General features: G+C 49.2%; 1 protein-coding gene across 1 annotated transcript in view; it reads right to left on the bottom strand.

The window, feature by feature from the left end:
• Positions 1 to 6,126: 6,126 nt before the first annotated feature.
• CCR9 (C-C motif chemokine receptor 9) overlaps positions 6,127 to 13,974 on the bottom strand; it is a 15,448-nt gene continuing 7,600 nt past the window's right edge. Inside the window, exon 3 of the mRNA XM_007470239.1 lies at positions 6,127 to 7,324. Within this exon, the coding sequence (XP_007470301.1) occupies positions 6,236 to 7,324 (1,089 nt within the window). The 3' untranslated portion in view covers positions 6,127 to 6,235. The remainder of the gene's footprint in view (positions 7,325 to 13,974) is intronic.

The following is a 13,974-nucleotide window of genomic DNA, read 5'->3' as shown; positions in this document are numbered from 1 at the left end:
GGGGGAGGACTGAGGTGGGGCAGGGAAGGCCTGGAGGAGAAGGTGGTGCTTGACCACAGACCTGAGGAGGCGGTGGGGATCCAGCCACAGTCACCTAGAGAAGTGCAGGGTGGACTGTCTGACACCTCGTCCAGCCTCTTCTTTAACACTGGGTCTTTGCCGTACGCTCCGGGGGGTTCACCCGGGACGGTCACGTTATTGTGTTGGCTCTGAAAGACTAGCACCAGAAATTGTTGGCTTCTCAGCGTTCTGTTTATCAGCTGCTACATAACGAATTACCTCAAACTCAGTGGCTTAAAACAATAATAACCATTTTATTATATCTCTTGATGTTATGGGTCAGGAGTTTGAGTAGGGCTTGGCAGGGTGATTCTTCTGTTCCATGTGGTATTGACAGACTTGGTGGCATTCAGCTGGAGGATGGGCTAGCCTGTTTGTGAGAAAGGAGCTAGGAAAGACAGGCGGGGACAGAGTGGGGTGAGGAGGACAGGTGGGTGTCCAGAAGTCTGGCCAGATTTGGGTGCGGAGTCTCCTTGGACCTGCATGTCTGCAGACCTGCAGCGGAATCTATGGCTCCTTCACAAAGAATTTGAGGCCCCACAACGGCATGTGTTTGGGGAGGAGCCCGGGAGGGGGAGCAGGGAGGAACGTTCTGGAGTCCGTGAGGACGACGACATTGTCCTGTGCTGCTCCTCTCCTCCCACATGGCCCACTTTTGGGGGAGGGCTCAGCACGGCTTCAGCTGTCACATGTCATCATTTAGGGTTTGTGTGCAGTGGTATGTGAAGCAGTGCTGGCCAAGCTTGTGCCCATCCATCTTTGCATCCCTTGGTACTCAACCTGGTACTTGGCAAATTGTTGGTCGACCCTCCAAAGCAATGGCTGATATGTCTGACCATGTCAGGCAAGGCGGGACAGCATCATGGGCAAAAGCCAAGGCTTGAGTGCCAGACATGCCCAGGGTCGTGTCCTAGCCTTGCCAATTACTAATGGCGTGATGCTTAGCGAGTATCCTGATCTCTGAAGCTCAGCCCCTTCATCTGTGAAACGGGGTGAGTTACCATGTCTACCTGGTACAGAGCAAGCAAGCAGGAGATGACGGCTGAAAGGTCACGAGGGGAGACCGTGTCTGTCCTGTACCCGCGGGGCCTGGCAGGCCACTGGTGTGCACGAAGGTCTGCCGAGGGTTGAATTAAGTTCAGGCAGGCTCGTGCTCCCAGCCTCCTGAGATGAGTTCTGTGACGGATGCTCACAGAATTCTCTGCAGCTCTGGACACCCCGTGTTCTTTATCCGGAGGGTCTCAAATGCGCTCTTGTAATTGGCAGCCCCTGGTGAAAAGACTGTTGCAGGCTGCCTTCTCTAGAAGCAGATGCTGAGCTGGAATTTGGGGGGCAAGATGTCTATTAGGGATCAACAACTAAGAAGGGAAGTTGGGGGAAACAGGATTGGGCAGAGGGAGGAGTCAAACTGAGAAGCAAACCCACCAGGCGTTGCCAGCCTGGCAGGAAGCTCTGGAGCGGATGCTGCCCATCAGAGCACCCCCGACGGGCTGATAGCCTCTACACCCCCCTTCCAGGCGCTGGACGCCGGGGAATGGACCCTGGGTCACGTGGCTCTGGCCAGGGCTGCGCTGTGCAGCGGAGGCAGACCTGAAGGAACTGGCAGCTGGACGTTATGTGCTGACCAGGTTCCCTACAAGTTATTTCATGAAAGGACATCCGGTTGGTGCCTCTCCATTAACCACAGAGATTTTTTGCTTATCTTGTGTACAAGAGCGGAGAGGAACTCATAAAGGGTTTCGTTTTGGAGAAACACATTTGCATGTCTTTCGTAGGATTTTATAAAACAAACATTGAAAGGGACATTAGCTGTCTGGGTTGTCTGTAGTAATAATACAGAACTGACTAGAGAAACACTCCATGTCCCAAGAGGATGCTGGACTTCGACTGCAGTTGTAACAGGAGGGCCATATGGAATGGGGCAGAAGGAACTGTGTTGCAGACACACCGTGTCTTGGTCGTGATGATCATTCTAAAGCTACAGTATTTGTTAATCACGCATAGTAAACAATCAGTAAACATTTGTCAAATGAAGAGAGATTTGTTTGGAGCATCTAAAAGGTGTGAGGTGTGGGTGCTAGAGGCCCCGATTACTTCCCTTTTCTCAAAGTCACTTAGAGCCCCTTGACCAGACCTCACCTTGAGACAAGCTGACCAGAGTGGAGGAGGAGCAGCTCCAGTGTAGAGAGGTCAAATCCACTGATGGACAGAGATCCAGGGGTGGGATGGGGTGATGCTCCTGCCCATGCTTTGACCTGGAGCCCACGGGAAGCTCCAACCAGTGAGGCCAACTCAGAATTGGAAAACCAAGCACACCTGCTGAAAGATTACAACCACAAAACACAGGTGCCAGCTTTTCATTTATTAAAGCAGAAAGACAGTTGGAGGTGTCTGAAGGTTTCAGGCTTCGTGGCAGCTTTGCTGTGTGTTTAAGCCCATCATACAAACACTCCGCATAACCGCCACACTACGATGGTGACGGCCTTCTGTGAGGCTGACAGGTCAAAGTGGAAGGAGCTCGCTGGAGCTGGTTGCTCTCTTGCGCAGGGCTATTTGTAGCAGCCGCTATGGACAGACAGAGGAAATCATAACCACACGCCTCTCCCAGGGGTTGGCGGCGGTGGTCTGAGCCACTCAGCGGACCATGGGAAGGCAGTGGTGTCCAGTACCACTCTAGCCAGCCCTCCTTGACCACCAACTCCTCTCAAGCTGCTACAGGTAACAGGACAGCACTACTGCCCGACAGACGTAATGTCCCGTTGCTCAACGTTGCTAATTTCGGGGGTGGGGGGGGGAGTTTTCCGGCAGCTGATTTCTAATATGTGAAGTACAAATTTGAGAAATGACCAATTTTAACAAATTTATTCAATCAGCACAGTGTATCTGCTATATCCAAGGCACTGTATATAGGGTATGTTTGGCACATAGACCAGATGAGGAACACGCACACGAAGTTGCTGTCCAAGGGCTCACTCACCCAAAGAGGCTGCTTGTCCTGGAAACTATCTACAATCCAGTTTATAAGCCGTACAGTGACACCAGCCTCATGATTCTCAGCCGAGGTGGGGCGGGGGCGGGGGGGTCTCACCTGAGACTTGGCTTTCCCGTGTTGCTAGAATGTAAGCATCTTGACAGAAAGGACTGTCATATTCCCATTATAACCTCAGTGAATAGAAAGGGACTGGCTCACGGTGTGCACACAAATGTTTGCTGAATGAACAAATGAGGATTCTGTAGGCCTGAAAGACAGGCCAAAGACCACATCTCTAGTCATGCAAGCTGACTACTTCAGAATGGCGATCCCCACTTGAATGTGCATGTTGTGATGTGTTGATTTAAGATTAGGTTTTAAAAATTGTTTTCCAGTAGAAAAGGCAGTTTCTTTTTTATAATAAACACACATCCAACTTCATTCAGTTTCTTGATTTTTCTGATGTATAGAATTCCAGTAAAATGTAATTATACTGTAATCCTCTTTTATCGTTATTTCAGAAAAGTACGCAAACAGCGTATTTTATGGAAATGTTGAGTGGATCACAGCTTCCTTGTGGGTTTCCCCTTGTTGATTCTTCCAATGCTTTTATCTTAGGATAAATCTGCTACTAAAACCTAGTTTAATTTGAATATAAAATGGTCCTATTTATGCAGTCATTTAAAAACGAAGACAATTTGCCAACAAAGGATACTTAAAATCTTTAAAATATAATATAGCTGCAGCATGTCTTTAATCCTGCATTGAAGCTGCGTTAGGACTGGGACAGTCCAATAGTGACAGTCGGGTCCTAAAAGAAGTCTTTGGAACTAGGCGTGGTCATTGTGTGTTAGGGTGCAATGCAGGGTTCGTAGTTCTTGTGGTGTTCCCACATCTCCTTTCTTAAAAATCAGAGGGGAAAGGGCTTCCCTGGTGGCGCAGTGGTTGAGAGTCCGCCTGCCGATGCAGGGGACACGGGTTCGTGCCCCGGCCCGGGAAGATCCCACATGCCGCAGAGCGGCTGGGCCCGTGAGCCATGGCCGCTGAGCCTGCGCGTCCAGAGCCTGTGCTCCGCAACGGGAGAGGCCACAACAGTGAGAGGCCCGCGTACCGCAAAAAAAAAAAAAAAAAAAAAATGGGCAGAAGACCTAAATAGACATTTCTCCAAAGACATACAGATGGCCAAGAAGCACATGAAAAGCTGCTCAACATCACTAATTATTAGAGAAATACAAATCAAAACTACAATGAGGTATCACCTCACGCTGGTTAGAAGGGGCGTCATCAGAAAATCTACAGCCAATAAGTGCTAGAGAGGGTGTGGAGAAAAGGGAACCCTCTTGCACTGTTGGTGGGAATGTAAATTGATACAGCCACTCTGGAGAACAGTATGGAGGTTCCTTAAAAAACTAAAACTAGAATTACGATATGACTCAGCAATCCCACTACTGGGCATATACCCAGAGAGAACCGTAATTCAAAAAGACACATGCACCCCAATGTTCATTGCAGCACTATTTACAGTAGCCAGGTCATGGAAGCAACCTAAATGCCCATCAACAGACAAATGGGTAAAGAAGACGTGGTACGTATATACAATGGAATATTACTCAGCCATAAAAAGGAACAAAATTGGGTCATTTGTAGAGACATGGATGGACTGAGAGACTGTCATACAGAGTGAAGTAAGTCAGAAAGAGAAAAACAAATACCGTATATTAACGCATATATGTGGAATCTAGAAAAATGGTACAGATGAACCAGTTTGCAGGGCAGAAATAGAAACACAGGTGTAGAGAACAAATGTATGGACACCAAGGGGGGAAAGCACAGGGGGAGGTGGTGTGATGAATTGGGAGATTAGGATTGACATGTATACACTAATATGTATAAAATAGATAACTAATAAGAACCTGCTGTATAAAACAAAACAAAAACAAACAAACAAAAAAACGGCATGGGATGAGCCTGCACGTCTGGAGCCTGTGCTCTGCAACGGGAGAGACCGCAAGAGTGAGAGGCCTGCGTACCGCAAAAAAATAAATAAATTTTTTAAAAAAAGCACTTTTCTAATAAATGAAAGTTTTAAATGTGATAAATTTGCCGAATACTTAAAAGAAAGACACAGAGCAAAGGTGAATTGTTAACTTTTTTTCAGCCCAATCTCTAAGTTGAAAGCTTTTTTTTTTTTTTAACATGTTAGCATTATACAGTATGAAGAAGAGAAGCATGGAAGCAGATATCCTTGCAGTGGCCTCAGAAACAAAAGGGCAAATAGGACCAACCCATTTTTTAGGGAGCAGACAGTGTGGACCATCACACAAGCCACTCAACACAGTGAGCCCGTAATGGAGCCGGGTTCCCACCAACTGAGGTTCTTAGTCTCCGTGCACGGGCTGAGAGGACCACTTCCATGACACCACTGGACAAGCTGAATCCATGCTCGGATCAGTGTGGCAGCCAGGTGTGAAATCACAGAACCTCTGGCAGAAATGGGTTGGAAACCAAAAGAATCCAGATGACGTGCTGGTATGGTCAGTTACCCAGGGTCAGTTACCCAGGGCCTCACTGACCAGTGCTGCAGATAGCTTCAGAACAGGAACAGGGACCCTCACTGGCCCAAAACAGATCAAGGAGACCAGAAGGGCATTAGATCTGAGGTTGTTTGGAAAGATTCTAGAGCAGGAATCTCTAAGACCTGGCATGGGTATCAGCCCCCGAAACCAGGGTAGAAATTCTCCAAAGATGGGAGTTTTCATGAAGCCTTGTGGACGATGGCAGTGGCCAGTGCTTCTGTGTCTTCTTTTGGAAGGGGTGGCATCAGAACTAAGGCACAGCAATTCACCGTGCACTGAGAAATCATAGCCTCCTCCAGAGGTCAGCTGCATTAACGCTCAGGCAAGTGGCAAAGCCAGGGAGGCTTGCAATGCTGCTCATTAGTCTTCCTTTGAAAACTGCAGGTATGGCAGCCAGGAGCCAATCAGCAGCCCCCTGGGATGGCCAGTCAATTTTGAAGACTCTGGCTTGGCAAATCCTGATGAAAAGTATAACGTTATTCAAATTCATCCCTTTCTGAGTTTCTTATTTCCTTTTTTTCACTTCCTTTTCCTCCTCTGATTTCCCTCTGGCCCTACCAGTAAGGGAAGCCGTAGCTGTATTTCTTATTACTTCCAAAAGGACCATCCACCTCAGGGAGAAGGTCCCTCAGAGGGAGAGAGCTCCCGAGGTTGTCTCCAGCAACATAGATGACAACTTCAGGCTTCCTTCTCTCCTTGTAAATGAAACCCACTGAGCCTGGCTGATGCAACCCAAGTTCTTTAGGGTCTTCACAAGATCCCGGCGGAACCTCTCACCCACAAAAACGTAGAGAACAGGGTTGAGGCAACTGTGGAGAAAGGCGATGGTTTGAGTGACCTGGAAGCTGATGTCAATGTTGGTGGAGACAGCACAGCTGGAGATGAACGTGCTGTAGGCATCGATGGTCTGCACCAGCAGAACGCAGTTATGGGGGAACTGAGATAGGATGAAGACAGTGAGCACAGTGACGGTCACCTTCAGGGCCTTGTGCTTGGATGACTTCTTGGCTTGTATCAGGGTGTGAATGATGATGGTATAGCAGCAAGCCATGACCACAAAAGGGAGGAAGAATCCCAGGATGACTTTCAGAGTCAAGACAGCTGACTTCAGTTTGGTACTCTTGTCACTGGGGTAAACCATGGTGCAGATAGCGATCCCATACTCCTTCTTGACTTGGCTGTACAGGAGTTCTGGGACGCAGAGTGCGGCCGCCATCACCCAGACAGTAAAGCAGACCATTTTGCTGTACAGGAGCCTTTTCTGCCTCCACATCTGCGCTCTCATGGCCTGAGCGATGGCGATGTACCTGTCCACGCTGATGCACGTGATCAGCAGCACACAACTGTAGAAGTTCATCTTGTACGTGCTGTTGACCACTCTGCACATGAAGGTCTGGAATTTCCACTGGTCGGCGGCGGCAATGGCCCAGAAGGGAAGGGTGACGAGAAAGAGAAGGTCAGCGATTGCCAAATTCAAAAGGAACATGTCGGTCATGGTCTTCACCCTCGTGCAGTACCAGTAGACAAGGATGACCAGACTGTTGCCCAAGGCCCCCACGATGAACACGAGCCAGTAGAAGGGTGGAAGGAAGTAGCTTGTGAACTGCCTGACGTGGTTTTTCTTACAGAATAAGTCAGTGATGTTGAAGTTCCCGTAGTCTTCCATGGAAGACGTGGTGTCATAGCTGTAGTCATCTGACATGTTAGGGATCAGGCTCTGCAAGGAGACACAGGACGCACTGGGTCAGGGGCATGCTTTTGGAGGTTCTATCTCATGATGGCAGAGGCATGGAGCCCTTGAACCTTCCACTCCCAAAGTCTGTGATAAGACAAAAGAAATGTATGTGTAGGAAGTAGGAATTCTGAGAGCATCTGCTTGGTTTGTAAGTGGTTTATTTATTCAACAAATGTTTATTGAGCACCTACGACATGGTAGGTACTGGGTGCATGCTGGAGAGTCAGACATGGTTCCTGCTCTCATGGAACTTACCTACTCTGCGAGGAGACACTCAGGCAAAGGAACAGTCACAGGCACGAGGAACGGGAGCCAGTAGAAGGGTGGAAGGAAGTAGCTTGCGAACTGCCTGACGTGGTTTTTCTTACAGAATAAGTCAGTGATGTTGAAGTTCCCGTAGTCTTCCATGGAAGACGTGGTGTCATAGCTGTAGTCATCTGACATGTTAGGGATCAGGCTCTGCAAGGAGACACAGGACGCACTGGGTCAGGGGCATGCTTTTGGAGGTTCTATCTCATGATGGCAGAGGCATGGAGCCCTTGAACCTTCCACTCCCAAAGTCTGTGATAAGACAAAAGAAATGTATGTGTAGGAAGTAGGAATTCTGAGAGCATCTGCTTGGTTTGTAAGTGGTTTATTTATTCAACAAATGTTTATTGAGCACCTACGACATGGTAGGTACTGGGTGCATGCTGGAGAGTCAGACATGGTTCCTGCTCTCATGGAACTTACCTACTCTGCGAGGAGACACTCAGGCAAAGGAACAGTCACAGGCTGCGTGACAGATGCTCTGACGGCGTGGGAAAGAGGGTCTGGGACCACCGGTGGGCGGACTTTTATCAAACTGAGTGAATGGTTCTGATTGTCCCTTCTCTCTACCCTCCCAAAAAGGTCCTCAGAGGCTTTTAAACTTTTCTGGGTCCAGGTTCCCCTGAGTCTTCTGAAAGCTGTGGATCCTCTGTTGGAGAAGCACCAAAGAGTCACACATGCACCCACTTACACATGTGCACACACATGAACACACACACATATTCATACACTCTCACATACACGCACATACACCAGAACCAGGACAGACTACGTGATTTCAGGGTCCCTTGTTCAAAATTTGTTAAGAATTTCAAGATAGCAGAGCATTAAATCAAGGAAGTGACACTTCTAAGCATGAAGTGTGCAGCATGGGTGTGTGCAACACACCCATGAAACCAGCCCTCACAAGCACACGCACACACATTTACAAACACACGTGCACACAAACATGCCTACACTAGTACACACACATACATACATACACACATATATGCACACATTCAGACACGTGTGCACACACCCTCACAATGTGTACACACGTGTGCTCTCACACACACACACACACACCCCTCATTACAGCTTCAATGGGTTCCTGGCTCAGAAGCCTTCCTAGAACCCCTGCTGGGGGAAGAGGAAATAAAGGCTGGAGATGGAGCCCTTGAGTCAAGCCTGGGATGGAGGGAGCGGAGGAGAGGGTTGCCTGGTGGAGGGGAAACTCGGTCCCGCATCTGACATGTTCCAAGGCCTCCACTTACAAATTCTCACATGCTCTCACTTCCCACCAGCACCCCCCTCCTAGGGCCCCCATTAGGGCCCCCAATGCTGCCAGGGACCACTAGCTCTCGTTCCCTTGCCCCAAGGCACATGCCTTGCCAAATCTCATCTCTCCCTTCATTTCTGCTGCAGAAATGCAGCAGTTGTTCAGTTCATCTAGAAACATTTGGACTAGAAGTAACCTCAGATCCCTACTAGGTTTTCATTTTGCTTTAAATATTAAATATTTAATGCCAGTAAATATTTAAGTAAAAATATTCAGTTTATGTATTAAACTATTCATGTTGAAATAATAAAACGTCTTCTAGCAGTCTCCTTTCAGCTGGGAGTTCCCCTTCTACACACATTATAATCTCCATCTATTTCTAATAGTTTCAACCAGCATTTCCCAAACCGTGTTTTGGGTGGAACACTAGTAGTTCAATAGTTGAGAATCTTTGCTTACTATATCACCTTCTTTGAAATTCACAATAATCATGAGCATATTAAAGGCTCTGAGAAGTCCTGCAGAGCTTCTTTTATTTTAACTGCATGATAGCATAGTAAAGGCTCTGAGAAGTCCTTCAGAATCTGTTGAATTTTGTTTAATGATGTTTCCTAATCTTACATGAGCGTGGAATCTGTCGTGTGTGTGTGTGTGTGTGTGTGTGTGTGTGTTTACTGAGTGCTTATTAAGATATCAGGACACACTGAGTGGACTAATAAGGTGCAGTAGACGCCAGGAGGCTGTGGTCTCCTGAATTCTGAAAGTCGTGCCGAGAGCTGAGGTGATGGGTCCATTCCGTTTGGGCCCCGACTGGCAGGAAGTGCCAGGAGGACGCCCAAGGTAACCTGGACTACAATTAGGAAAACCTGAATCTGGTCCTGATCCGCCTCTAGTGTGCGACCAAGAGAAAGTCCTATTGCAGAGAGACCCCTGGGGGCCAGATCCAGGAGCTGGCTCTTCAGGAGCCAGCAGCTGGGAATGGCCTGCTTCTGGGAAGAGCTGAGGAAAACTCTCCATTTTGAATGTGCTTCGTCCCCAGGCCTGGTTCACGCATTCTCAGCGTACATTTAAAGATTCTCCTCCCAGCTTTGGCCGTTGTCTACAAGCCCAGATCATTGGGAGGACAGATCTTACGGATGACTCATATTTCAGTGAAGATGCCAGGACACTTCTGCCAAAGCAGGACATGGGAGCCAGGCACCGTCAGTGGCGCCACTGGGAAGGGCATCCCCTAAGAGGTGGGGTTTGAGTAGACTTTGAGAGGAAACAAAGAACTTTCAGGTGGAAAGAAGAACATGAAGAGCACAGAGACCCACAAAAGTATCTCTGGAGATATAAGAAGTTAGGAGGGTGACATTCTGGAGGAAAGTCAGTAAAACCATGCAGATGAGCAGGTGTCAACTGTGAATCCACACAGTGAGTAAGCGTCAAACTGCTCTGTAGAGGGTGGGTTTTTTTTACATTTTGTGGGGGTTAAATAGCTTTAATAGACTCTCTCGTGAGCCTGCACCCAAGGCTGTGAGTTAGGGAGGCAAACAGCATCCCCATTCACAGATGTGGCACAGAGCGTGTCACAGAGGGGACCCCTAGCAGTCCCGGGAGACCCAGCCTTCTCCGTGGCCTGGTAAATGAGCCCGTGACCACCGCTCCCCAAGACTGTGTCCCAGAGTGGGGACACTGTGTCCTGCTTGAAGCACACGGAGCACATTTTCTTGTTGGGTGAGGGTTGGAGGACCCAGTGCTTCAGCATAGAATTGTATTTAGTTAGGGACTCCCCAGACATATTTTAAGAGTGACTGAATTCACACACAAAAAAACCTGGGTTTGTGTGAATTTTGTCAAGACTACAAGGTAAGCCTCTATCATCCTTACAAGTTCAAAGCATTGGCCATCTTTTTGAGGATGACGAAGGAAGAATTCACGACCCAGGCTAGGGGGAGCCTGGACAAACTGTCCACCTGCATCGAGACTTGTACTCATAGCTTTGTCCATGCCTGATAGGTAAATACCCAAGGATCCTATGAAAATCTCCCAGCAAATGTAAACGTCGATTATTTACCAATTTATTTGATTCCCTACTGTCAGAGCACCTAGTGCACATCAGACCCAGTGCAGAGTACAGGACATGCATGCATTTAATCCTTGACCTTCCAGGTAGGGGCGGGCCCCTCTTCCAGATGAGGGGCACCTGGTTTCCAGGAGGAATTCTGCGGTTACCAAGCCATTCCTCCCTCCCTCCCTCCCTGCTCTCTGAGTCCTAGAGACACCGCTCTTGCTGGAGAAGCTACCCACAAAGGCTGTTTTCAAAGTCTGGGTCGGAACATCTTGAGAGAAGATCAGTGTAAGGATCCGAAATCCACACGGTCTTGCGTGCATCCAGGAGCACTTGCTGGAGCCTCCTGGCCTGAGCACTGTGTGGAATGACTTCCCACAAGCTGCCGTGAGTTTACCCCGGGGTCTGCATCGAGGTGGCATCTAAGGAGCTCCCCGTGGAGCCCACCCTCTCCACCGAGAGGGGACCTCCCCAAGGGCCTGTCCGTATAGCTCTGTGTCCTACTCACCAAGACCTAGCCTAGATATTTATTTGGCATTTAAATATAAAAGAGAAGTGAAGAAAGGCTTTCGTGTCTCCTGAAGAACAGGTGAGGTTTTTTTTTTTCTTTTCGCTCACGCACCATATAAGTTTTGTGACTTAATCAGGATTCCCTTTTTAATTGGGAAACTCAGTCAAACTGGTAGCCCAGTTATAGTAACCAAATAAGACCCTTCAACCAGCGCTGTCCAATAGGAGTATAAGGCAACTCTGGGTTAATTTTGCATTTTCTAGTAGCCAAGTGAAAGAAGTAAAAAAGAGACAGGTGGAATTCACCTTAATAATGTATTTTATTGGATCCTAGTATGTCTAAAATATGTTTTCGTTACATAAGCAATGTAAAAGTTACCAAAATATCTTACATCCTTTTGTTGCAGAGATTATATTTGAATGGAGTGCATATTACATGCACAGGGCATCTCAGTTGGAGTGGCCCCATTTCATGTGCTCACGGGCCCCACGTGGCTCATGGCTACCTCACCAGACAGCACTGAAAACCCAAGTTGTAACTCCTTCTCTTGGTCTTTTCTCCCTATTCTGTCAATTTCCTCTGACCCTGTTTTAACGTATGTCCTTTCTTTTCTATTCTGTTGTACGCACCCAGTAAGGTGCCTCAAGCCTGTTATGGAACACGAGGCAGGCAGTGGAGACGAAGTGAGACAGGGTGTCGTTATTGCTGGGAAGTGTCCAGGGCCTGCTCTCTGACGGGGCTGACTATTATTCTCTTCCACATCAAATTAGAATGTCTAGAAATCTTCTTACCTAAGGTTTCTCTTGCATTTCTTAGCAAACTGTGTTGTTCTCAGACACTCTTAAAAACATGACATCTTTAGCAACTAGACCACTATTTGGAGCCTGTGGACCCCCATGAGCAGAGGTCTGAGCCAGATCTAGAATCTTCTTCCAGTGTGAGGAGTGGTGATTCGCTGGGGTGGACAGGGCCCAGACCTGGCCAGGATTGTGTTTGTGTGAAAATGCCACCATCTCATTCCCTGCCTGCCTAAGAAAATGGCATGCTCATCCTAGGCCCGAGAAACAGCTCTCTCTTTCTCGTTCCTTGCCGATAAATAATGTGATTTGTTCACTCATTCGACAGATATTTACTGAGCACAGAGTACGTGCCAAGCAAAGAAACGCCTTCCAAAGGACACCATTCGCCTCGGTGATGGAAATAGAATTGGAGTAAAATGTTAGAAAGGTCAATGGCTCCTGCGCCAGGCCTCGCCTGTCAAGCTCGGGGCTGCGATGGGGGTGGGGGCGGGAGGGGAGGTCCATGTGCGTGCAGAGCCCCGACGGCAGTTCCACAGCTCAGAGGTGCCCTAGACAGGGCGGCGTCGTGGGATGGCTCTGTTACTCCCAGGGGGCTACTTAATGGGGGATTTATATCATTTATTTTAGATGATTTTTAGCATTTTGATCAAGAAAAGAAGCGCATTATAGTCATAGGTCTAAGTAGACGAGACAATGTGTCACAGCATGCCCAGTGGCCGGCCCGAAACTCAGCAATGGGCTGCCTTCTCCTCACGTAGGCTTTTGTTTCTACTCTGGAAAATGTTTTTGGAAGCTCAACAGGTTTTAGAATGATGTTCAGATGTTAGAGACCATCTTAGAGAGGAGGAGACAGACCCAAGGAATGGAAGGTTCTGCCCCAAACCCTCAGCCACTGGGGGGAGGGTCAAGGCCAGAGCCATCCCCCAGCCCCTCAGTCCCAAGCTGGGGCACTTTTAATCCCTGCTGACCCAAATTCCAGCTCTCCACGTGCTGGTGTTGTCAAAGTGGCCACGCACCAAACGTGAGCCACGGCATCTGGGTCCCAGCACCTGAGCTGGGCCTCACGGAGCCCAAGCAGAGTGGCCGTCAGGTGCCCTACCTCCCCACTCCCCAGCCCGGAAAGATTCTGGGCACCAGAGGATGCCCTGTGGCTTCCTGTGCCCGGAGCAGCCGGGAGCCGCCTGATGCTAGGGGCAAACCTCAGTGCACGGCCGGGCAAGGGGCCTGCGCTGCCCGCTGGTGCCCCCAGTGAGGCTCTGCCGCGCAGGCCGTGGCCCCTGAGCCCGGGCAGGTGTGTCCTCCTCCCCTCAGGAGAACCTTGGCCCAGAAGCAGCAGCCCAGGCAGTGTACGTCGTGCTGCTCCTGGAGCAGCAAGAAGGTCTCCAGCGCTTTCCGGGGCCTCCCTCACCGACTCACACTGTCTCTGGACACCTTCCCCCAGCCCCAGGCCCCTCATTCCCACCTCTGGGGAGAGGCCAGGGTAGAGGGCAAAAGCTGTGCGCCTCATTGTTCCTTAGCGCCAGGAGGCGGCAAATGGGAGGGGCGGGACACAGGCAGGGAGGGACGCGTTGGGAGCAGTGGGAGTTGGCAGGCACTGCCCCAAGGTGCTCTGTCCCCGCCTTCGAGGAAGTGAGACTTCCACACAGTGAGGCTTGGACCTCGGTGTGTTGACATTTGCCCACGGGGGGGGGGGGGGGG

This window comes from Lipotes vexillifer, unplaced genomic scaffold (genome assembly GCF_000442215.2).
Source record: "Lipotes vexillifer unplaced genomic scaffold, Lipotes_vexillifer_v1.1 scaffold942, whole genome shotgun sequence".
Classification (NCBI taxonomy): Eukaryota; Metazoa; Chordata; class Mammalia; order Artiodactyla; family Lipotidae; genus Lipotes; species Lipotes vexillifer.
The sequence above is the reverse complement of the archived record's forward strand: the minus strand, read 5'-3'. Positions and strand labels throughout refer to the sequence as shown.